This window comes from Petromyzon marinus, chromosome 44, assembly GCF_048934315.1.
Source record: "Petromyzon marinus isolate PM22_M1 ecotype Great Lakes invasive population chromosome 44, UKy_Petmar_22M1.pri1.0, whole genome shotgun sequence".
Lineage (NCBI taxonomy): Eukaryota > Metazoa > Chordata > Hyperoartia > Petromyzontiformes > Petromyzontidae > Petromyzon > Petromyzon marinus.
In genome coordinates, this window is record NC_133710.1 from 404,051 (window position 1) to 429,224 (window position 25,174).

At 44.5% G+C, this 25,174-nt stretch overlaps 1 protein-coding gene across 3 annotated transcripts in view; it reads left to right on the top strand.

Annotated features, from left to right (window-relative positions):
* Positions 1-5,810: 5,810 nt before the first annotated feature.
* Positions 5,811-25,174, top strand: part of LOC116951885 (transitional endoplasmic reticulum ATPase) — a 75,396-nt gene continuing 56,032 nt past the window's right edge. For 2 of the 3 annotated variants that reach the window (XM_032970703.2, XM_032970704.2), the window contains exon 1: positions 5,811-5,969. In XM_032970703.2, the coding sequence (XP_032826594.1) occupies positions 5,956-5,969 (14 nt within the window). In that variant the 5' untranslated portion in view covers positions 5,811-5,955. The remainder of the gene's footprint in view (positions 5,970-25,174) is intronic. The other variant, XM_032970702.2, reaches the window with a different exon arrangement.

Sequence of the window (25,174 nt, forward strand, 5' to 3'; positions counted from 1 at the left end):
ATAGAGTCTTGATGAGGGAGTTCTTCTGGGATGGATAGTGGTGGGAATCCGGTTTTAAGTAAGCATCCGTATGGGTCGCTTTCCTGTAGACCGAGCGGCTCATTGAACCGTCAGGTCTCCTTTTAATTAAGACATCCAAAAAGGGTAGCTTGCCTTCTTTTTAGACCTCCATGGTAAATATGATGGATGGGTGTATGGAGTTGATGTGGTCGAGGAATTGGTCTAGAGCAGGCCGGCCATGTGGCCAGATGACAAGTGTCATCCACGTACCTCTTCTATAAGGTCGGGCGTAGAGTGGCAGTCTGGATGGCGTCAGTTTCAAATTTTTCCATGAACACGTTGGCTACAACTGGAGATAGGGGGGAGCCCATTGGGGTGCCATCAGTCTGTTTGTAGAAAGTTCCATTCCAGGTGAAGTATGTGTTGGTTAAGCAATGTCTCACAAGGGGTGTTGGTTAAGCAATGTCTCACAAGGGGGGGTACCTCAGTGTTTAGTCCTTGATGAACCAGGTCTTCAATGATTGCGATGGTGTCAGGTACCGGAACTTTGCTGAATAAGGACACATCAAAACTGACAAACAGGTCGTCTGGGGACAGGGAAATGCCCTTGATTGTCGATACCAGGTGAGTAGAATTTAGTACCGCAGAGGTGGTTTTTCCAGTGAAAGGTCGCAGTATATCAGCCAGAAAACGCGCCAGTTTGTAGGTGGGGGAGTTGATAGTGGAGACGATGGGACGAAGGGGTGTATCTTCTTTGTGTATCTTTGGAAGGCCGTATAATCTTGGTGGTCTGGCAGCAGAGGGTTTCAATGAGAACTGTTTGGTTTGATCAATTAATGCTGTTGAATCAGAGATGATTTTGTTCGTTTTGGTAACCAGGCTGTTGGTGGGATCTCTTTTTATTTTTGTATAGCTGCCATCGTTGAGTAGTTCTTGAATTTTGTTATATTCTATTTTGTCCATGATGACAGTGGCATTGCCCTTGTCGGCTGAGAGGATGACAATGTCATTTCTCTTTTTTGAGATAATTCAAAGCGCTCATCTTTGCTGATGTTACTAGGTAGCATCTTAGCGTTTTTGAGGGTTGCAGCGATTTCAGATCTTGCTACGTCTACAGCGATGTGACCCAGGCCCTTGAGTGCAACGTCGACATGGGCAATGATGTCATTAACTGGTATGTGTCTCGGTGTGACAGCAAAGTTTAGCCCTTTAGCTAAAACGGATTTCAGGCCATCAGAAATGGAACTGTTACTGCGATTAATGACGACTTTCTTAACGTCTATCTTTTCGGTGTGTGGATCCGATTTTTTTGTTGGAAAGGCGATTGAATTTGGAAATCAAATTGTCCTTACATTTGGTCGACATAGTGGCAGCTGAAGAGGTAGTCATATTGTCTACATGTTCCCAATCCGATGTAGATATTGTTGCTGCCAATGTTAAGTGTGATTTGTAGAGTGTCTTGTATAACTGATCTAGTTCGGTGCGTGTCAGTATGATTTTTTTCTGAGATAAGAGCTAGGCTAGTTCTAGCAAGAATTCGTTTTGCATTAAAAGAAGTTGCAGCAGCAGAGGTTAGTGTAAACGCGGTTGGTATTACCTTAGAGTCGCGACATCTCTTCAGTGTAGTTGCATTTGATGCTCGTGACATTCGGGCTCTGACTCCGCCCACACAGCTTGATAGGCGCGTTCTTTTCATTCCTCTCTGCCTGTGTTCCCAGCCCCACCTTCCTTCCCCCCCCCCCCGCTCCGGAGGTGATGCTGGTAACGTACAGACTCATGTTTTAACTCCGCCCACACAGCTTAATAAACGCGGTCCATAAATGACGGCGTCCATTCGAGCTCGTCTTCCATACAGACCTGTCTCTTCACCTGAAGAAGGCTACTTGTGTTGTGGCTGAAACGTCGTGAGAAGTCTTATTTTGTTTTATTGTTTTACTCTCATTCTATGTGACTTTACCAAAAAAACCAAGAAGAATAAGGCCCTACTTTAAATTGATCTGGTAAATATCAATTAAATACCAATTTTCGGGATCTCACAGGGCGAGGGGCGATTAACATTGCCACCCCTCCACCTGGATTCGCCACTGATTCCTTCTGTAATCACATCAGCTCATCTCTTCTGCAGCCCATGCTGCTGTGCCGGTTTAGCCACCTCTATCCGGCCAAACAGAAGCTGCTTGGGCATGCGGTGGCTGGGCATGCGGGATACATGACCCAGCCAACGCATCCTTGCCTGCCGGAGCAGCGAACCCATGGGTCTATGTCCAGATCTTTTCAGGATCATTGACCATCACCTCTTTTTTCTGTTCTGCTCAAGCCAACTTACTTTTCTTAACAGTTCATGTCTCTAGTTTGCATGTTCTCTGATACCGTGATTGTAACTGAAATCTTTACTGTATAACATTCGTACCGTAGAAGGACGCCCGTGAAATAGTAATTGGACCCTTCCTGCAGAAATCAAAACTAAATCTCAATCCACGCGTTCCTCTGTCCCGTAGTCTAATTCAAGAGTGTACTGTTCCATGCTTATTTGCACTCTTAAGATTGCGTTCCAAGTTTTGTTTGTGTTTTCTGATTTCATTTGGATTCTGTTCCTATAATTGCCCGAGCTATACGTATTATATTACGATGTTTACCAGGTTTGTTCCTGGAATACGGTATCTTCATTTGTTTCGCTGTTTGTTTTGGCATGTTTCATGCAATTGTTTGTGCTTGTGTTAGTTTGAACATTTCCCTCCCTGCAATGTATTTTAACTTTCATCACTGCCCACGATTTTGGGCTGTGGTTGTCCTTATACAAGACCTGCTTAGCTCAGTGGGCCTTACGAGTTCGAATAAAGTCTTGAGTTTAAGTTTTGTATAATTGGCACCACGTGTATTCTATGCCTTACAGATTGTAAAGTTGTCTGAGCCTTGGGAATTACTTTTGTTGCAATCATTTATTTTGAGCGCAAGAAATGAAATAAAGTCTTGAGTGTAAGTTTTGTATAAATGGCACCACGTGTATTCTAAGCCTTACAGATTGTAAAGTTGTCCGAGCCTTGGGAATTACTTTTGTTGCAATCATTTATTTTGAGCGCAAGAAATGAAATAAAGTCTTCAGTTTAAGTTTTGTATAAATGGCACCACGTGTATTCTAAGCCTTACAGATTGTAAAGTTGTCCGAGCCTTGGGAATTACTTTTGTTGCAATCATTTATCTTTAGCGCAATAAATGAAATACTTCAAGCATTTCCTGTAGTTATTTTCCATCAGCTGTTTGGCTTTTCAGCAGCACAATTAGAGGTGGTGAATAATACAGGGTGCATCAAAATTGTTTTAACACTTACGTACAACTATCGTTTTTAATTGAAAAATAACGGCTAATACACTGTAACATAACAAATGTATGTTAATAGCTTATTAAAGCCAGTCTCCATTTGTTTGCCATCATTGTCAACACATTGCCTTGAATTTTCTCCAGGTGGTCTCCAGAGCCCAGGGGCAGCAGCACATTTCTTGTTCTTGCAAATTCTCTGAAGTGTGAACATTTTTTTGAAGCACCCTGTATTTTCTCCGAATATTTGCATTCCCCGAAAAAATCAAATTTAAATCAGAGAGATCGTGTTGACTATTAAGGTTAGCAAATGGGCTTGGCCATGACCAGAGGCGCCCTTTGGGTACGGTGAATGACCGCCGAGGGCTTCGACGTCCCGGTGTTTAGTTTGGAGCCGTCGGGGTCCCACACAGTGGGATTAGTCCCAGGCCCCGTATCGCACTATGGACGGCCCTGGACATCACTTTATTTAGACTGCAGGAGGAATCCTATGAGCTATGAAGCTCTTTTTCATAGATGTCAAGTATGGGCGGGTCAGCAAGTTACAACAGCATACAATACAAAACACGGTACAAAAAAACGAAAGGAGTGAAATATAGAGAAAATGGTAAGCAAGTTACGAAATATAAATAAATGATACATCAATATAGGCCATTTATGGAGATGGGATAAGGCAGCAAAAACAAAACAGTCCCAGCCCACAGCAAGAGAACACACATCGTCGCTAGAAGGGACGAGGTTGGTTTCAGAATGAGAGCCAAAGGTGGGAATACAACCACAGGCCGGAATACAACCACAGGCCGTCCACCGCAGTGATGGGGCGATTTAAGATCAGTTCATGTGCACGCGACAGCCGAGTGTCTTCGTGGCGGCAGTGACAGAAGGCAACAGCTTGATCATGCCCAATAGGACATGCTATATTGTACAACCCTGTCTTGACAAATCCGCCCACCCCCAACATCTTAATACATAATAGACCCATGCCTTGTTCAATACTATTTTAAATGTAATCTGATTTAAGTAGTGTCTTAAGCTTTGCGACTTATTGCCTTGTCTCATCAGCAGCCATGGTCAATCCACTGCTGGATTAATGTTTCCCGAAGCCTTCACCATCTCTCGCAGTCCAACAATGCCACGATCCATCTCACAAAAAAACACAAACACATTCGTCAACAGTGGTGCGTGGCCTCACACCGAAACAAATATACACCAACGCCGTTTCGGGCAATGCCCCTTCTCCATAGCATACACATATAAAGGCCAGAGAAAATACATCCAACAGATGTTTGGAGACTGCACTTTACACTCAACCCACTGAGCTTTTTAGCTCTTTTTCAGAAGCGACCTGGTCACAAATGATAGCTCAACGCAGTTGCTCATCATGTGGAAATGTACAGCGGCCAAATACTCTGAACACGTTTCTAAATGGAGAGAAAACCCGGAGGACCCGCAGAGAAATCCACGCGACCACGGGGAGAGAGGAGACACGCACACTCCAAATACACAGCAGCAGCAGGCGTCAGGGTCGGGATCGAACCCACGACCTCCCGTACACCTGGCGAGGTAGTCAACATCTCCTAGCCACCGTGATGTTGATGAGAGAAACACACACACTCCAAATATACAGCAGCAGCAGGCGTCAGGGTCGGGATCGGACCCACGACCTCCCGCACACCTAGCGAGGTAGTCAACATCTAGCCACCGTGATGTTGATGAGAGAGAGACACACACTCCAAATATACAGCAGCAGCAGGCGTCAGGGTCGGGATCGAACCCACGACCTCCCGTGTACCAGGTGAGGTAGTCAACATCTCATAGCCACCGTGATAATGATAGAGAGACACGCACACTCCAAATACACAGCAGCAGCAGGCGTCAGGGTCGGGATTGAACCCACGACCTCCCGTGTACCAGGCGAGGTAGTCAACATCTCATAGCCACCGTGGCGCTCCAACAGGGGGGGGAGGAATCACATACAGACTAGTTATATAACTTCATCGCGTTGTCTGATCTCATGGCTCCATCTCCTCGGCTGCCATTTCGCGAGCGAGCCTCGTCCATCGGCCATTTTCTATCCGTGACGTAGCCTGGCCGCGGCGCGGTCACCACCCAGCAGCGGATAGACCACGGCTGGCCGTGCCATTGATCACGCGCGGAGAATCGATTCGTTATTGATTATAGGAGATGTGGTGGATCGCATCAGCTTAGATTCGCGAATCGATTCTTTGTAGTTTTGAATCGTTATACAACAATCGTTGGCTGCATCTCTGTCGTTGCGTAATGGCGTCAGGGTCAACGTGACGACGTCACGACCGCGCGCGGGTGCCGAGGCGTGACCCGCATCGACTTTGCGTCGTGACGTCACGCCCCGACGTGCACGTGCCGTGCGACGCGACGTCGTGACGTCACGCTCGCTCGCCCAAGCGATTCCCGGCCGTGCGCCATGACGTCCACGCCCGACGCGGAGACGTAAGGCCCGTCTAACGCAGAAGGGGCGCGGCGCGTCGTTACGTCAAATCCCTCGGTGACGTCATCGCGCTTCCCGCCCTCCGCCATCGCCGCCGTCGTCGAGCCTCTCGCAGACGGTGCTCGATTCGTGCGATCCACTTCTTAATCACTCGACGTTTCTTCGTGCTCGTCATGGCCTCGGCAGAGTAAGTGTCTCTCTCTTTTTATCTGGGTTCTAAGTAAAATAGCAACATCGCGCGCTGTCGTTTTTTTTTAAATTGCGGGGCCCCGGTTTTGTTGTTGAGGCGAGGCAACGGGACGAGGCCCCCTCCCCCTGCGAGGCCTGCGCTCGCCTGGACGTGGTCAGGCCCAGGGCGCGAACCCGGGGCCTTGCGCGCTCCGCGAAGCCTGCCTCCCTCCCCGTGTTCTCCACGCGCATGTCTCGTGTCTTGCTCGTCTCCGATTTCCTCTTCGGCTCTCGTCATTTTTCTGCTAATTTCCGTCGTGTTTTAACCCACGCCGCCTATATGTTCGCGCCAAATGTCTTGAGCTCCCGACTAGTTGGGCCGCGCGACTTTTGCCTCGTCATGAGAATTTGGGACCCGGGAATCCCCCCCCCCCCCAGGGAACTGGAAGCCCAGGATCGTAAATCGAAGTTTGTTTAGGACCTACAATCCAGGGGGCGAGACCCCGTGGCTCTGACCCTGAGGCGCCCTGATTTGGGAACCGGTATCCACGGAAATCCCGTTGACCTGGGTCCCCACTTGTAGGCCCAGGTTTCAAGACTAGAGCGCGAAACCCAGACACACATGGAGAGCCAAAGACCCCTCGAGTATCCCCTTAAGAATCCAGGATCTAACCTGGGTACTGTCACACCTCCCACCCGGGTTTTAGAGGTCCTTGTTTTGTTCGAGTGCAAATGGCGGAAATGGCCGCCCTTTTTGCTCGAACAATAAGTGGAGACGCAGTACTGATCACTGGTTGCCTGTTTCACCGGCGATCGTTCACCTATCTCTTTATATATACCATATGTGTATTACAGGTTATATGTGCATGAATTTAAGATTGAAGCTGTGCAAATAATGTAAACGTGGATCAATGTTCCCGTGAATTCTAGTGAAATTGAATGGGTTCTGTTATTAGTCTTGCAATACTGGAGTTATAATTGATCTCTGTCCAGCTACATGCAGAGGGATCTTTATAACAAAGCCAGAACACATTCGGACAAAATCGATTTCAAGTGTGACTTGGGGTGCATACACTACAGTATTTAATACTCATCACAGTCGTGTTTTAAAGGAGTGAGTCGATTGCATTTTATACGGGGCAGTTCTGCCATAAGAGGCCCTCTTGGGCCTTGTCTGTAATTGAAGTTTTACCTCGTTTTTCCGGATACTCTTGGGCCACGTAGGCAATGCCCGTATGCCTCTGACCGTCTCCGCAACATTGTGCCTTCCTTGGTTAGCATGTATTGCGTTGTGTGTGCATGCGCGTCTAGTACGGTGAGCGTAATTGCGTAGTAACGTACCTCGAAAAAGTGAAGCATTGTCATATTGAAACTGCGCGGGTTAATGGATTTTTGTGATGGTGGTATTCGGTGCTTTCCAGTGCACTGAGTGATGCGTTCCTTGGACCCAATATAACTGGTTTTATAATATCAATACCAAGTTCTTGCTGTACGGGTTTAATCTATGGGGACTCGAATGATGTGCTCATATTTCCGAACATTTCCATAAAGGTTTTTTTGTTTTGCAAATCTTTATAATTGTTAATATTGTATCTCAGTGGATTTGGATTTCCATACATTAAAGTGCCTGTGAAAACTGTCCAACATATGGAAAAGGGATTGATTCTGATTTGTCATTGAATAAGCTCAACCTTGGAAGTGGTGCATTAGAAGCTATTTTTTTGCATTGTGTGTTTTGAGTATTCGTAAGCGTCAAAAACTTGTTTGGAATATTTGTTATATAATTCGTATTTAGTTTCATATAATAAGATTACTTTGGCTTTGGTTTTTCACCAATAAAGATGAATTGTTACCACTGTCCTTTATCTAAATCATTGAAGACAATTGGTTTGTGGCTTTTTGTTTATGACAGCTGCTGTTAATGGTATATATCGGAACCAATGTGTCTGAAACATTGCATTTATGAAAAATATTTGACGCACAATTAAACCTTTACAAACAGCACCACGTGCCCCGGGGTTAGCTTCTCTGTTTGCTATTTAATATTGTATAGTTCAATTACCGGGCAGTAATGTCTGTGTTATGTGATATCCAAATCGGTTTGTGGCCTACCCTTCACCAACCCGCATTGACCAGCGTGATGTGAAGTATGGTCAAAAAACCTCCACGACCAACACGTCGTGGGGAGGCCTTAATTCAGTTCATGACCGATTAACTATTTTTTATAGTCGGTTACTTCCTAGATGCATCGTTCCTTTGTATACCAGAGTAAATTTGTAATAATGGGTGATGTTCATGTAATGTTACAATTGATGAACGTGTAGCAGAAACAATGTTGGCTTTTCTCAATACTGACCCTTTCCTTACAAGCCTCAATTTGATTTGACAGCATGACCTGCACGCCCAGCAACGAGTCCCATACGCCGGGCCGCGTTAAGCATTCCAAATGTTGGGATTACTTTACAATGATGGAGGGAAGAAAGCAAGTGCAGTGCAAGACCTGTCTGCTGACGCTCACCTATCACAAGTCTACCACCATGATGAACAAACACCTGAACAGAAAGCATCCCAACATGTTGCCGCTGGAAGACGGCCATCGCGACACTACCGATGTCCGGTAAGAAAACACTCCTGCACTCACGAGTTCTTTATTTTTGATCGCGCGCGTTTTGATACTGCCAACCCCTCTGATGACGCAACTGCCGGGGCTAGGGTTTTTGATCGTATTTAAAGTGGTCACCACTTGCATAATCAAATTAGGTCTCATGCATTGTTATTATATTGTGTTTATCTAATTAAAACCTAGGCACTCAATTCGCAATCTAATGACTTGAAGTTTAAAACCTGTCTTTAGGCCAACTGAGGCCATCCTCTTTGTGTGACGTTAACAGTAGTTATCCTGTCATGAGATTAACTTCTACCATGGGGAATGTAGAATTAATGCGTGGCTTGGGGTTATCAACTGAGATGAGTGGCCCCCGCCATTTGACCTTTTCACTTTTTGTATTTCTGCTACAACATTTTTCGAAGGTGCTTATTTTTCAGCCATTCCATAACTTTAGCTGGACAGTAACTGTCATTTAAGAGATTACTGCATTGATGATCTATTTTTCCGATTTCATGCAAGTTTTATCGCACTATATTTGCCTGTTGATCGGAAGTGCAGAATGAGTAACTGTCTTGCCCGCTCTTAATTTCAGGATCAAAAAGGAAATTAAGCTGACCATCCCTAAGGTCCGAAGACGTCGCTGTGCCCAAGACAGAGCCCGGTCCATCACAGGCCTCCTGCTGCAGGTTATCGTGAAGGACCTCCGTCCACTGGATCTCGTGAATGGGGTGGCTTTCAGGGAGTTTCTTTCATTCTTGGAGCCTGGCTACTCGGTCCCCTCCGTGGTCTACTTCGAAAAGATGCTGGAAGAGAAGTATAACGAGGTGAAGCAGCAGTGCATTGCCGAGCTCAAGAAGGCGTCGGGCTTGTCGCTGAGCTGCGACGTGTGGAACAGCGCTGCAGTTGACGCCTACATGTCCGTTTCGGTGCACTTCATCGACGAGGACTGGCAGCTGCGAAACTTCCTCCTGGAGAGCACCAACGTGCTGGAGAGCCACACGCCCATTGTGATCCGCCAGTGGATTGAGGACGCGCTGCAGCGCTTCGAGGTGGAGCCCGCCAAGATCGTGTCGATGGTGCACGACACCGGTGAGAATATGTCAGCCGCCGCCAGGCTTCTGGAGGAGGCGTACAGCTGGAAGCCCGTGCAATGCGCTGCCCACAGCCTGCAGCTCATTGTCAAGGACCACGGCATCTCCAAGCTGCCGGCGCTGGACCGCGCGGTGGACGTTGCACGCCAGCTGGTGGAGTACTTCCGCAAGAGCGAGTTTGCTCTGAGCCAGCTGAGCGTGCGTGAGAAGGAGTACAACATCATTGAGTGCCCGCTGGTGGTGGACACGCCCTCGCGCTGGAACACCACCTTCGACATGATTGACCGACTGCTGGAGCTGCGCGTGCCCATCGCGGCCGTGCTGGGTGACATGGCAGTAATGCCGTCATGGCCAAGCGCGCCCATGGAACTGGTGATGCCCCAGCAGTGGGACATGCTCATGGAGCTGAAGACGCTGCTGGAGCCGTTTGTGCACGCCACGGCCTTTCTGGGCTCTGAGACGCACGTGTCCGCCTCCACCGTCCCCGTCCTGGTCAAGGGGCTGATCCGCGCGCTGGAGGCCGTGCACTACACGTTGGATGGCGTCGAGGTGGTGGACTCGCCCCACATTCAGCAGCTGAAAGAGCGCGTCAAGTGGCAGCTGGAGGAGCGCTGGAAGTTCCCGACGGCACCCCATGTCGACTTCTTACTGTACGCCGCGGCGCTTGACCCGCGCTTCCGCGGCCTCAAGTTCCTCTCGGGGCCGGACGCGGATGCCGTCAGAAGCCACGTCCTCGCCAAGGCCATTGACTTCAACCGCCAGGATCCGTCTGCCAACCGGGATCCGTCGGTCGTCAAGCCCACCATCATCCATGTGTCAGGCCTTGACCAGCTGTTCGCCGGATTCTCAGATTTCGCCGACGACATGGAGGTGGCGGTGGTGGGATCCAGCGACATCGAAGCGATCGTGTACAAGGAGGCGGAGCAGTACTTCAACGAGAAACAGACGCCGCGCGGGGTGAATCCACTCGTGTGGTGGCGAGACAACCAGAGCCGCCTGCCCTACCTCAGCCGTGTGGCAAAGCAGGTGCTTTGCCTGCCAGCTACGTCTTCACCGGCCGACAAGATTTTCTCGACCGCCGGACTGGACTTCATGCGACTGTGCACAAGCTTGCACCCCTCGCACCTCAACATGGTCATTTATCTGAACCGGAACATGAGGGAGTGCTCTGGACAGGACTGATGCGGTCACTTGCATGCAGTAGAACCTCCAAACAGTGTGTGCTTTGTTTTTTGGTTTGACTTCCAAAGCATTGGATTTGTGTAAATAGTAAGTTGGCGAAGGGTTGTTAAGTTTATACCGAGTTTCCTGAATGTATGTTTCGGGGCCGGTACGGTAGCTGCAGAGTGGAGAGCAGTTAAATATACGCAGCTCAACAATATTTTTATATTTTAGTTTTTTTTAGGCCTGTGCAGCTTCCAAAGAAGGCATAATTATTGTGTAGATGTCTGAATACCAGTTCACGAATTGTAAATTGTGGCTTCTTCTAATACACTGGGCATTTGAATTGCATTAACTGTTAACATCTGGGCTGCTTTGTGTTGACCTTTTAAAGGGGCTGATCATAATTAAGGTTAAAGGAAATGATGACTTAAAAACACAGCATTGCAATTTAATTATCAAAAGTACTTTCATCCAAAGTGTGGCAACTTAAATTTTCTTCTGTTAATAGGAAACCGCTAATTCCTCCCTGAAACAATGTAAAATTGTCTCTTAGACTGAGCACCAACATTTCCGCTTTTAACCCCCCTCCCATTACGCTGGTGCCCACTGATATAATATCCGCATGGTTCCCACAAGGCACTGCGCACCATGCCGTGACTTATAGTACCAACTCCCAGTTGGCATACTATGTTGCGTAGTAAAAGGTAAGATTGTCACACTGCAGCGATGTCACAATAAAGCTCTAAATAGTATTGGAAAGTTGCACGATCACAACTTTAAATTCCATTATTCGTAAAGTTGTGTCGGACAGCTCATAACACACGGCCTAGTTATATATAATTTAAATATGTATAGCCTTAAAATACATAATATGGTTTGGCAACTCTAATTGTAGAAAGATTTAAGTTGGATTTGTTAAGTGGAAAACATTACAAAATATTTATGCATTTCCTGCCAAGTACACTTTTTGTATTGAACATTTTTTATTACAAAAAAGATCTCAAACATCTTGTGAGTTTTAATTGCTAGGGCTAAGGCTGATCGTATTACCGCATGATTACGTTTTTACGAATATGGTCCACTTCCTCTTACATTTAATGAGTTTTGCTTGTGCAACTGGCTGGCTTCTAGGAAGCAACTTAGAGGCTAAGCCAGCAAGGGTAATTAGGCTCATTAACAATAAATAGCTACATGAAGATAGAATTTAAGAAAGCAACAAAATACAAATTGTGTTCACATGCCACACTACTTTGTAGCATCTTTGGTAGCGATTTATAGAAAATTGAAGACAAACTCCTAAATGCAAATTGATATAGTTATTGTAACGAACAATAGCTCTGAACTGCAGAAAAATGTTGAAAAGCTTAACTAGGGCTCCAAAGCAGGACTGAAGATAAATGTGCAAAACATAAGTACAACTGGAAAACAGTGGAATATTAGCATGATAGGCAACATACACTTTAAGTAATAAAGTTTGGGGTAGGACACATCACTATTATGATGATGATCAGTGGTCTAAAGTAATGGAATGGCATTCAAAAGAGAACATGCCCGTGACGATGACCTCTGCAGAGATGGAGTTATAAAATTGGCTCGTGTGCGGTTAAATAATTGTGAAATCTCGGGACCCTTTGAGATGACGACGGAATGGGTACATCCAGAAGTGGATTGATCATGGCTGATGATTTGTAAATAATCCAGCCAGGTGATGCTGTAGTTAGAGGCCTCAACTATTAGGTAATAAACAATGGCCAAATTCATGGTCGTAACAGCCTGATTAATATGGAATCTGTAAAATAACTGCTGAGGGTATCTTGAATAGACTCACCTCCACTATCAGATGTACCCACTGCGCCACACTCGCTGCGGCTGGAAGACGATATTATAATTCTTAGATTGTTTTTTATATTGTTGACGAGCTGTGAGAATGGGCTATGCCTGTGCCTTCTCTGGTCTTGCACAGGGCCACCATTTAGCTTTGCATCTTGTCCTATGGAACATGGCAAGTGGAAGCCACTATTCCAGGTAGTCACTTGAGAGCTTGTCCACTGGCCAGAGTGCGTGAGTTTTGTACATTATTTGTCATTTTGAGGTTCTACTATAATACTGCCATCTGCTTTATTTTGAACTTTAAAGTTGCTATAATTTGAAGCTTTACGAATGAATTTCATATCTAGTATTACTAATGTAGCGGTAAGATTTTTAGGTGCTCAACTTATTCAAGTGGCTAAGGAACTGTGCATGGTTGTAGTTTATATACTTGGCTTTCCATTTCGCTTTATAATTTTGTCTAATAAATAGAAAAAAAAAGTCACGTGTCCTAACATTAAGCACACAATGTAGAGCACGTTGGTTTGTAAGAAAAGTGCACGTCTGCAGCAGGAGGATTAGTAGCACTGAGGTTAACCATGTTTTTCTCCCGACCAACTTCTTAGAAGGCTGTGGATGGATAAGGTTTCCCACTCGGCTTTTGCAATCATTCTACCCTGGGTAGAAATCACTTATCTTGTGTGGTTCTCTTGATCTATCTGTTTTTGTCTTGTGATAGACGCAGACAGGCCTGAGTGTAATGCTGACCAAATTCACAATTTTTACGTCAACGAAGACATGTTGCCGTCTTGCATATTTGCGGTGGCTGCAGGTGATCTCGCCTCTGTTCTCAGCATTCTTGGTCAGAATGTTGAGTCACAGAGATAGATTCTGTTGGCCTCGTGTTCCATGGCTGTCTAAGTTGTTGGCCATCCGCCATACATTTAACGTTCTTGTGTGCTTCTCGAGTTTTTATAAAGAACGTGCGTTTCTCGCATTTGGAAATCACACATCTGTTGAAGTGGATCAAATTGGCCCATCAGCTCTTCAGGGGCAGGTTGAATTGACTACTACTTTGCTTAATTTCATATGTGATAGGAATATTAGTCTGTGTGTTAAAATAATTTTGCACCGTTATGTAGCCAACAATGCTAATAGGTGTGGGTTATGGGATTGTTGAATTTCCATTTGCCTCATTGGCACCGATGTTAATGAACACCTCGTCCTTTCTTCATGAAGTGGGCAGACACCTTAACTATTTTTACCGTCTATCTGTGTTTTTGGTTTGTATCGTGAAGCAAAACATTAACATGTTCAGATCCTGATAAAGCTGTCAGCTTGCGATGCTAAACAGATATCAATTACAAACGACACGCGACACCCCCCGAAAATATTGGAGAGTGATGCAACATAGTTGCCAGAACCTACACTGTAGTATTACTCTGACGAAAACCGTACAAAGTGCGACGGCCAGAGGTTGGAGGTCAACTGAAACATCGGCAAAATCCAGCAGAGGGAAGAGCGAGACAGAGCAATGGCAAGGTGTGCTGGTGGTTGCCCTGACAACAAGAAAAGCAGTTTTAAGACTTTACATTGGCAATTCTAAGAAACACTTTGGGACTGATACTCTTGGAATGGCATGGGCTGGTAGGGGTATAGTTGGTTTTCTAGATGTGTGTGCCTCGTGTGATGCTGGTAATCGATGGATTTATTGATCACTGGCATGAGTCACCCACTTGTAATTTGGAGCATTTGATTTCTTGAGATCGATGCGCGTGTTTTTTTTTCTCCCCCACCCACCGAAATTCATAGTGGGCAGCTGCTTGAGTTTGACCAGGTTTGTTTTAAGTGTCATTACGTACGTGCACAATTCACATCATTAAATGACGTGATTTTTATTCTAGCGTATCAATAAATTACACTAAAAAACATAGCTTTTTATTTTGAAGATATGTACATGTGTCATGGGTTCTTCAACATTCACTTGAAGCGTTGTAAATGAAAACATCTTTCAGAGTTATGGTGTGACGTCACTGCATTGATGTAGTAGAATACGGGAGTGAGGCTGCTGTGACGTAAGTTTTCTCATTACTGACCCCCACAACCCAAACTATAGACCATATAGTCAGCCACTGTGTAGTCTGCTCCCTCAATGGAGGAAGAGAAACTACTCCACTCCCCTGAAATCCTCTTGTGGATAGCAGACCTCGACATTGGCATTTAGCTCCTGAATATATTGCCATATGCAAGACTATAGTAGAGTAGTGTTCTCACCGTGATTTTAATTTGCTGTATTTCCAATAATGAAGCTGCAAATGTTATGAACGGCAAGATGCAAGGGCCACATGTATGTATATATATGCAAGATAAAAGCTGTTCCATCTTAAATTATCACAGGCAAATTTTATCTTTCTTGGAATTACCTAATTGAAGCCAATGGTGTTCTCCCAGCCAGTACACCATTGTAATATTTATCAGGAGTATATATGCTGACATAGGTCAGGGACCAAGATGAAGACCTATTGCCTTTTGATGGTGATGAACGTTGAGGCTTAGCACACCATGGATATCTGGTCAAAGAAAGAAGAAACTCATGGCGAGGTTGCTGTGGCAATACAATAGCTGTGATGGCCTCTTGACCTTGACATAACCTTGCATTGAGCGTTAAAGTAAAGTGGCTTAATGACATTGGTGGTGAGTTTAATACAATTGCGCAGCAGCAACCTGTAAACTACTTTTCCAAATTAGTATTTAAACTTTAGTTAATAGTTCAAATTTATTTCAAGCAAATTGCATTTTTACAGTATCCTCTGGGATGTGTTGTGCCTGTTTGTGAGTTTGTCATTGTGCCAGCGTGCTTATGAATTTCCCGTTGCATGTCCTTGTATCTGAATTTGTGTTCATGTTTGTCAGTGGGCGAGTATCACCTGCTTGTGTCAGTTTGTGTACTTGTTCAAACAGTATAAGGCTATACGAGGGATCTTTGTCTTTTGTGTTGTGTAAACATCAGAGAAAAATGCCGTCGGAGTGTGATGCTGGCCAGTACAACCTGCCCTGTGTGCCGTGCTGGCCTTAGGTGCTCACTCACAGCACTTTGGCCCAACATTCTATGCAGGCCCATACATGGATCTTTGTTGATTTTGTGGGTGTATTTGGAGTGCATGGGCGTGTCGGTCCTTGTGTTGGTGTTGATGTTTGTGTGCGTGCCTGAGCGAGTACCCACACTTCCTCGTTCTGTATGCAAGGCTCGTGCAGATTACAAGTTGCCAATGTTTCCTCATCCTGCCGACCCTCTCACATTTTTGCGGGGAGAATAAAAAAAATCTATGGCGCAATAACAGCAACAGCAGTTTTACAGTGTGCTGTACCGTTTTTTGTAAAAAAAAAAATTCAGCCCCTTCCATAAACTCAAAAGTTTTGTGCACGAACACGTGGGATTTTTGATTATCACAACTGACCTGTTACTCCATATATTTAGCACTCAAAGCTTTGTAACATTGTTTTTTTCATCTTTGTGATTTGGTAGTTTGGAAATTATTGGAACGAGTCCGTTATTCGCGAGTATTGATACCAATAAAGCTACCAATTTATCATCGGTTTAATGTCAAGTAAATTACTGAAACTGAAGTTCAGTGAATGTTCAACTTGGATTTTGTACATCATATCACAGTTCAACTCTCTACTATTAAACTCCCACAACCAATTTTCTTCTAGGATAAATATAAAAATGAGTATCACTTACCGGTTGGTTTTCTGCGATGCGGTGAAACTAAGATTTATCGTTCGACATTCTGTGATAATCGTAACCTTTCTTGCAAAATATACCCTGAATTACAATGTTAATACAATTCACAGTTATTTTAAATATTCTATTCCTGCCGACATACGATTAACAAACAGAATTTAAGTTATAAATAAATAGCTATTCATCCATAAATAATAATTTTTAGAATGTTTGTGTAGCAATTCACAGCACAGCTTTTTTATGACTTCATCCATTTGGTTGTCCTTATTAATAGTTGTGTAAACTGGCAGAATGTTTCTTACAGACAGTAAAGGTTATAAGACCCCTGGCAGCCTCAAATTGAGTGAACTGTTGTTGCGGACGTTTTACATCTTAATTCGTACAAGAAGTGCAGAAAAGCACAAACAATATAAATTGAAATACAATTGCAAAGTTATTCAAAACTTGCGATAATTGCCATCGTGAATTTCAATATTGTATCGCAGCAACCCTACTTCTAGGTGACTCCCCTTATCCGCAGATAAGCACGGATAATAGGATGAGTTATGCACTTCTGGGAGACATCTGGCAGGTGACTTGCCAATGGATAAGCGTAGATAAGGGTTCAGATATATTTTACAATGAACTAACGAACGTATGCTTGTGGGCCATGTAACATGTATGTATCTGTACGTTGAACTTTCGCACCGTACGTAGCCTACCATGCAATTTGGAGGTACGGGGGAAGGACAACTAAACGGTGAAGTATTCAGATGTTAGGACTTCAGACCCCAAGTTATGTACACATGTTCCTTGTCTCCAGGTTTCTTATCATTTTGATCTCATTAATCTTTATTTTCTACAGCTCTCAGCTCTCTCATGTCTCACTAATCTATCTCTTCATCTTGGCGAGCCACGTCTCTTTGTGGGTCACTGCTGGAGCCTCCGTTGCCACAGATGTGGCCCTTGGGGGGGGGGGGGGGGTGCCAGTTGCAGAACCATTGAATAACAAAAATGCTGCCACTTTCTGGATACTTGGCTTGTCTGCGGATAATAAGAAGAATTGGTTTGTGGATGGGGATATCTGCAGCTCGATCCTGGGGCAATGATCAATCAGAAGAGTGGATAATAGGGCAAAATGATTTTCACTATATACTCTAACTGTGAATTGTACCAACATTATTATTCAGTTTAGGGGACCTATGCATGTTGCAACACTCGTTAAAAATAAGTGCACTTTTTCCGTGAGTTAATTACAGGACTAAACATTAAATACTCTTTGGTTCTTTTGGCGAAGTCACGTAGAAAAAAAATCTAATAATAGAATACAACGTTTCGGTTGCAACACAAGCAACCATCATCAGGTAAGAATGAATGATAAAACACAGACACGGAAACAACAGGCAGACACACATGCAGAGAGACAGACACACCAAGGCAAACAGAAGGACAATGACTGCCGAGGCCTTAAATAGAGAGAGGGGGGAGGGGCCGGGGCAGAGAGAGGACTGCGGAGGACAAATGAGTGGAGCAGTTGGGAATTCCGGACCACAGTGGCTGGAGTAGAGAGAATGGTTTAGAGCAAGAAAATCGAAAGTTTGAGAAAGCAAATTTAGTAAAATTAAGAGGTGGAATGCAATGCAACACAGAGGGTCAGTTAACGCATAGTTTGGTTGATTGACGTTCCTCCAAAGATTGCTGAATTAGACGTTAAGTGTGGAACAGACAAGCAAGGAGAAATTTAGAGAGCGTAGGGCGTTTGACAACAAATTTAGTAAAATTAGAGTAATGTAATGCAACGCAGAGAGTCGGCTAACACACAGTTAACGCATAGTCTGGTTGATTAACGTTCTCCCAAAGATTGCTAAATTAGAAGTAATGTGTTAGCTGTGAGTAAACCCTCCCCGTAGAGGTGGTTCAAACTAGATTATAAGCTTTTGTGACTGCAGGAAAATTACTCTTTGGTTCTTTGGGTAAAGTCATGTACAAAATAAAATAAAAATAGAATACTACGTTTCGGTTGCAACACAAGCAACCATCATCAGGTAAGAATGAATGATTAAACACACGGAAACAACACAGGCAGACACATGCAGAGAGAGACGCACAAAGACAACGAGCGTGACACATACCAAGGAAACAGACACGGAAACAACATAGGCAGACATCCACTCATTTGTCCTCCGCAGTCCTCTCTCTGCTCCGGCCCCTCCCCCTCTCTCTAAGGCTTCGGCACAGAGTCGTTGTCCCTCTGTTTGTCTTGGTGTGTAGCGGTTAGCGCGCTGCGCTATGAACCTGGCGACCCGGGTTCGATTCCCGCTCACTGCCAACACCAGTGACGATTATCTGAACCGGTCCCGGGCCTCTCCTAGGTCGACTCAGCCTCAAATCAGTACCTGGTGTGGTGTGTAAACATTGCCACTAGGGAGACAAAGGCGGTCGGGCGTAGTGCTGGCCACCCACCCGCTCGTGTACCGTTCCGGCCTTCATAGGTGCTCGCTAACAGCACTTGCCCCTACAGTCTGTTTAGGCTATATGGGGGATCTTTGTCTCTCTGCATGTTGTTTCCGTGTCTGTGTTTATTATTCATTCTTACCTGATGATGGTTGCTTGTGTTGCAACCGAAACGTAGAATTCTATTCTTTGATTTTATTTTCTACGTGACTTTACCGAAAGAACCAGAGAGTAACTCCTGCAGTCACGAAAGCTTCGAATCTAGTTTAAACATTAAATGTTGACTTAAAGCTTTCGTGACTGCACTAATTAATATTCTTTGGGTCTTTCAGTAAAGTCATGTAGATAGGTTCAAAGAAAATAAAAAAACTACGACGTTTTGATCGCAACACAAGCGTTCGTCATCAGGAAGAGGCGGTTAGCTTCCAAAGGTAATCTGTTTAGAAAGGTTTGAAATGGGTGTCGCGATCGAAACGTCATGGTTTTTTGTTTGTTATTTTCTTTGAACCTAGCTACGTGACTACCGAAAGACCCAAAGAATAGGACTAAACATTATTGTGAACCCAATTACCAAGAAAACGTTGGTCCGAGAGTAGTAAGCAGTTAATATTACACTTGAGAAACTGCCAAGTGGAATCATGTGGAGAGACTGTTGCAAGTAACCAGGGATTAGCAGCGAGGATTAGGCAGGGTGATGTGAAGTTCGCTGTGCGGCAGATCGGCAAGGAAATACGATCGACCATTGCAAGATGTGGTTGGCGGCTTTCCTCGATTTAAAAAAGAATTGATTTGGTAATTGACAGGAGTCGGTTATGGTCTTGTGCAGCTCTGAAGCGATTGTTGATTTACAATGCAGCATTGCATTGCGATGCTGCACTACTGTAGGGCGATGGCCATCAGCTCGAGGCTCGGTTTGCACGCGGTGAAGACACCAATGACAGTGACACTTCGAAATAACATTTTACAGGGGACCAGTAAAATTGAACGATTGAAAGTGGGCTTCCTGCTTATATAAGCATTGAGGCGCTACTCTTCTTCCATGTGATGGATTAATTTTCCATCCATGACACGCTACACATGCAAATAACTGCTGTGCTTAACAGTACTCTATGTAATAATTGGCACCATGGTGGTGAGATGAAACTACCTTTCAAGGTAAATTTGAGACCGGGGGTTCAATCCCAACCCTGACACTTGTATATTTGGAGTTTGCGTGTCTCCTTGTGGTGGTGTGGCTTTTTCTCCTGGTCCTCCGGTTTTTGCTTCCGCATTTAAAAACGTGTGTTTATAGTATTTGGCTACAATAAATTTAGACAAGCCACTTTGAGCTATTGTTTGTGGCCATATTGCTTCTGATACAGCTATATAGCTCAGAGTGGGCCTTACCTGGTGAAATTAAAATAGTTTAGTTTTTTTATTTCCAGCCCTGAGCCAGTGGTGTAAATTCCACATTCCAATGGTGGGGGTGATTCTATACATAAAACCACTTTACTTCCCCACAGAGGAATGATCGACCTCCAGCAAGGATTTCAACTCGCAACCTTCCGATTGCAAAACTGCTGGTTGTATCGCTGAGCCACCTGAACATGTGGGAAAACGTTAAATCGGAAATCATTGACTCTTACGCTTCATTTGGATTTTTTAAAATTGCATCTTCGATGCAGGAAAATGCTCAAATTGGCTGTTACACCGTGGGAATTAACACCACAACCACAGGGCCACCACTGGAAACGAGCACCACCTTCGTGTTCATCTGTGCAGGGAGGTACTTGAATTTTTGTGAGTTTCATTACGTGGAACCTGGACTTTTAAATACATTTGCAGTGGTCAGAATTTTCTGGTGAAACATTGGCGAGAATCGGGCTATGCGGCTAGCGGGTGTGACCTGTCGAGGTGTGGAGCAATTTGAAAGTGACGACCTGATGAGAGTGATAGTTGCTACTATAAAGCTGCTATATAGAAACGGGGTTTAAGGAAACCCAGAGGGGACATGGGCAGTGACACAGTGACTGCAGCCATCCTTGGCTCATAAATCCTATGATGCCGAGTTGTTTGGTTTTTCACCTTTCGCTTTGTTGGATTTAAAACCTCCACAGGCAGCATAGACATAGACATGCATTATAATATGCCTACCAAAAGTACACTCGAACAATGGTGTATTAGCCATAGAATTACTTAAATACGAAAATGTAATTAACAATTTAACGTTTGTAAGTGATCACATTTTGGTTATAGGTTGCTCTTAACAGTCATATTGCAATAAATAAAATTGTGTGATACTACCCTCCCCTTTGAACAATGTTGCACACTGCATTTATCGACTGTTGCAGGTGTCGTATAACAAAACTGGCTTGTGCCGGCAGCTCATTTGACACCATCTCATGATGTCATCACTTATATGTGACCTAGCATGTGCATGTGACCGCTTATCTTTCGCTTTTTTTCCACAGCTCTTGTATGTCTATCGTCTAGCTCTCAACTACAGCTATCTTTTTTTCTCATCTTGCTTTCATCTCACCAATCTGTATTTTTAATCGCATGGTTTACCTCGCTAATTTCATCACGTCGCTAGATCTTGTTGCCCCTCATCTCACTCATATTTTTTCAGTGGGCCAATTTGGTTGTGGCCCACCATACTCTTTGGTTCTTTCGGTAAAGTCCCGTAGGTAGAAAAAAAATCAAATGAAACAAATCACGACGTTTCGATCGTGACTTTACCGAAAGAACCATTCCTGCAGTCACGAAAGCTTCAAATCAAGATTGTGGCCCACCAGTTGAAGAATCCTACTCTATAGCAGTGCCTCTCTTCATGATGGCCACAGCCCCACTGTATTCCTAGCTACTTATTTAGTTCTCAAAATAACCATTAGCATTTTTGCGAAGCGTACAAGTAGCAAATGAATAAGCAGGCAATGTCACCTTCACATATCTGTTTCGTCACTTAATCAAAAGTATTCCTTCTGTGATTTCAAACCGGTCCAAGTTTTAAACAATGCTGCTGAAATGATGCACTCCCAGAAGGCCATCCGGCTGATGCGTTGTGTAAGAAATATTTAGATTTTCTATGCGGAAAGACGGATACTTGAAGGAGCCCTATTGTCTGCTTATATATTGTTTCTTATTAATCTGCTTCGCGTCTGCTGTGTTTTAGTTGTAATTCTTCCCCCCGGACCTCCGATTAGCACGGTTGGCTATGTGCGGCGTGAAAGAAATTCTACATATATACATTACCATCATGATAAAAGACAAAGATCCCTTGTACAGCCTTAACAGACTGTTGGGGCAAGTGCTGTTAGCGAGCACCTACGAAGGCCAGCACTGTACATGAGGGGGTGGGTGGCCAGCACCACGCCCGACCATCATGATAACCCTACTATAGACAACTCCATGTACATTGGATGATGACTTCATGATATAAAAATATATACATTATACATGTGCAACTCTTATCGCAATCCACTGCTGGATTAAGGGCCTAATCACATACAAATGATTAATGGGTGTTATTTATTACTCTAGATTCTTATGAAGTCATATATTTGTCTTCAGTGTTTGGTGCTAACATACAAATTATTACATAGTTGATGCTAAGCACTGCAGTTATTTCTAGATTTGAAGCTTTCGTGACTGCAAGGATCCATACTCTGGCTCTATTTGGTAAAGTCACGTAGGTAAAAAATAAAACAACAAAAATCACGACGTTTCGGCCACAACACAAGTGGCCTTCATCAGGTGAAGGGACCATGCTGTCACGAAGACAACGCTGTCTTCGTGACAGCACGGTCCCTTCACCTGATGAAGGCCACTTGTGTTGTGGCCGAAACGTCATGAGTTTTGTTTTATTTTTTACCTACGTGACTTTACCGAATAGAACCAAAGAGTACTGCAGTTATTGCATGTGTACTGTGCTATGAATGCCAAATTAATACGTCACTGATGTGCTTACTACTTGGCAATGCACACATGCCAAAACAAATCATCTCTCAAATTTGTCTGTTAAGGGTACACGTACATCTTTGTCAAGCTACTGCTGGATGAGTGCATTGTCCCTCTGCCGATTATATTAGCACAAACAGGCATTTAAAAAAAATATATAAGTTATTTTATTTAGCATCACATCCTCATAAAAAACAAACTCCTTTTGTAGACAGGCGTGAGGCTGTGCCGTGCATCGGTATCGATCCGCGTGGTCGATGGAGCGATTTTTCTCCAGTCGATCGCTGACTTGGGTTGGTGCAAAACCGATGGTGCGTTTGACGTCACTGGGACTGATTGGAATTGGCCGCTGCTGCTGAGCAATCGATACCAGCTCTTGACGCAATACGACTGTGCTTATAATGCGTGCGATTGTATACAACGGCGCAAGGTGGCTCGGCGGTAGAGCGAGGGGCTCGCAAACGTTCAGTCGCGAGTTCAACTCCTGGTTCGGGGGGTTGGCGCAGCCCATCATCCCTCCAGGGTTGATAAAATCGGTACCGCTTTCTGTGGACGTCAAGAGTGGTGGCCTTGTGGATAGACACGCCCCTGCCATCGGAGATGAGCATCACCTCATTTGAGCAGGAGAATGACTGATTATGTACATGGTGATCCATTAATAGATTACTCCACGAAAATAATAGATGGAAATAATAGACAAAACAACTGTATTCCAGAGCCTCTGAAATATCTCCCACAATCTCAATAGACTTGTGTCCTTTAACGCTGTCCTCTAACATTTGGAGCCGTCACATTCAGAATATTCAATTGCCTTTTCGGAAGAACGTAAGTGCATCGGAGAGCAGTACTCTATAGGGGAACGGTGGTTTGCCCATTGCTTTACAAAAGACATCGACCTGAGTTTGATTCCTGTCCATGGCTGCCATCACCAGCAAGTGGAATTCGAACCGGTCCTGGGCCTTCCTAAGTTTCAGGTTTCACTTTGTTTTACTATGTGAGAACTCAAGAGGCCAGATTAGTCTAAATTTCAAGTCACTTGCCTTTCATTAAGAGGCTGATTTAGGATGTAAACATTGTTGGGGATACAAAGGTAGCCAGGTATGTTGCTGGACACACCAATAACACCTTGTCTCAACAGCCTATAAAGGCGTGTGCGTAAGTGTATAATCATACAGAATGTGGGGTATGACATACCTGTGTCGCGAGTGGTGCAATCAATCGGCCACAAGTCCCTGACAGAAATCTCCAGTCAGAACTCACAACATCACAAAGTGCCGACGGAATGGCCCCCTGAAGATGACATCGCAAAACTACGAAAGAAATCTGCTTCAGTAGCCTTTCACACACCTTTTTATATGTCCTGCTAAGACTTTATTATAGGACAGTCAAACCCAACTTGCTCTGGAATGGGCGATAGGGTGGCGCAGTGGTAAACACTCGTGCCTCAGCAAGAAGGCCCTGGGTTTGAGTGCCTTTCTGCGAGGAGTTCATTTTTCCCCGTGATCTGCATTGGTGTCATCCATGTTCTCCAGTTCCTTCCCGTCGCTAACAAAGCATGCAGTGCAACTGCTATTGGTCAAAATATCCCAATTATGAAAAATTACCAGTAAGTTATTCAATTGGGATTATACACAGCAACATTGCCCCCTCCTGCAATAACTTGACAGGGCCCTTCTGAAACATCGGCACTTGGGAGACAAGGGCGGCCGGGTGTGGTGCTGGCCTCCAATCCCCTTGTGTGCCGTGCAGGCCTTTGTAGGTACTAACAACACTTACCTCAACAATATTGTTAAAGGCTACATTGGGAATCCTTATCTTGTGTGGATATTTGTATGTTAACGATTGAGTGTATGTGATTAAGAGTTTGAGCGAGTGCATATGTGTGCGAGTTGAGCACGTGTATCTGTAAAAATATGTATTTGTGTGTATGATGACATGTGCTTGAGTATATGTATGTGAGAATCTGCAAGCTGTTGTGAGTTCATTGTGTATCGGTTGAAACGAGTGCGTCTACTTTTAAATGTATGACTGTGGGAGCGATAGTATAGCGGGTTAACATTCTGCGCAACAAGCCCAGCGACCCGAGTTCGATTCCCGCTCACGGCCAACACCAGTGATGATCATCTGAACTGGTCCTGAGCCTCCCTTCGGTCAACTTGACTTCAAATGAGTACCTGATGCTGTGTGTAAACATCGCTACTCGGAAGACAGTCAGCTGTGCGTGGTGCTGGCCACCCCCCATCCCCTTACAGTGAGGGAAAAAAGTATTTGATCCCCTGCTGATTTTGTACGTTTGCCCACTGACAAAGAAATGATCAGTCTACAATTTTAATGGTAGGTTTATTTGAACAGTGAGAGACAGAATAACAACAAAAAAAGCCAGAAAAACGCATGTCAAAGATGTTATAAATTGATTTGCATTTTAATGAGGAAAATAA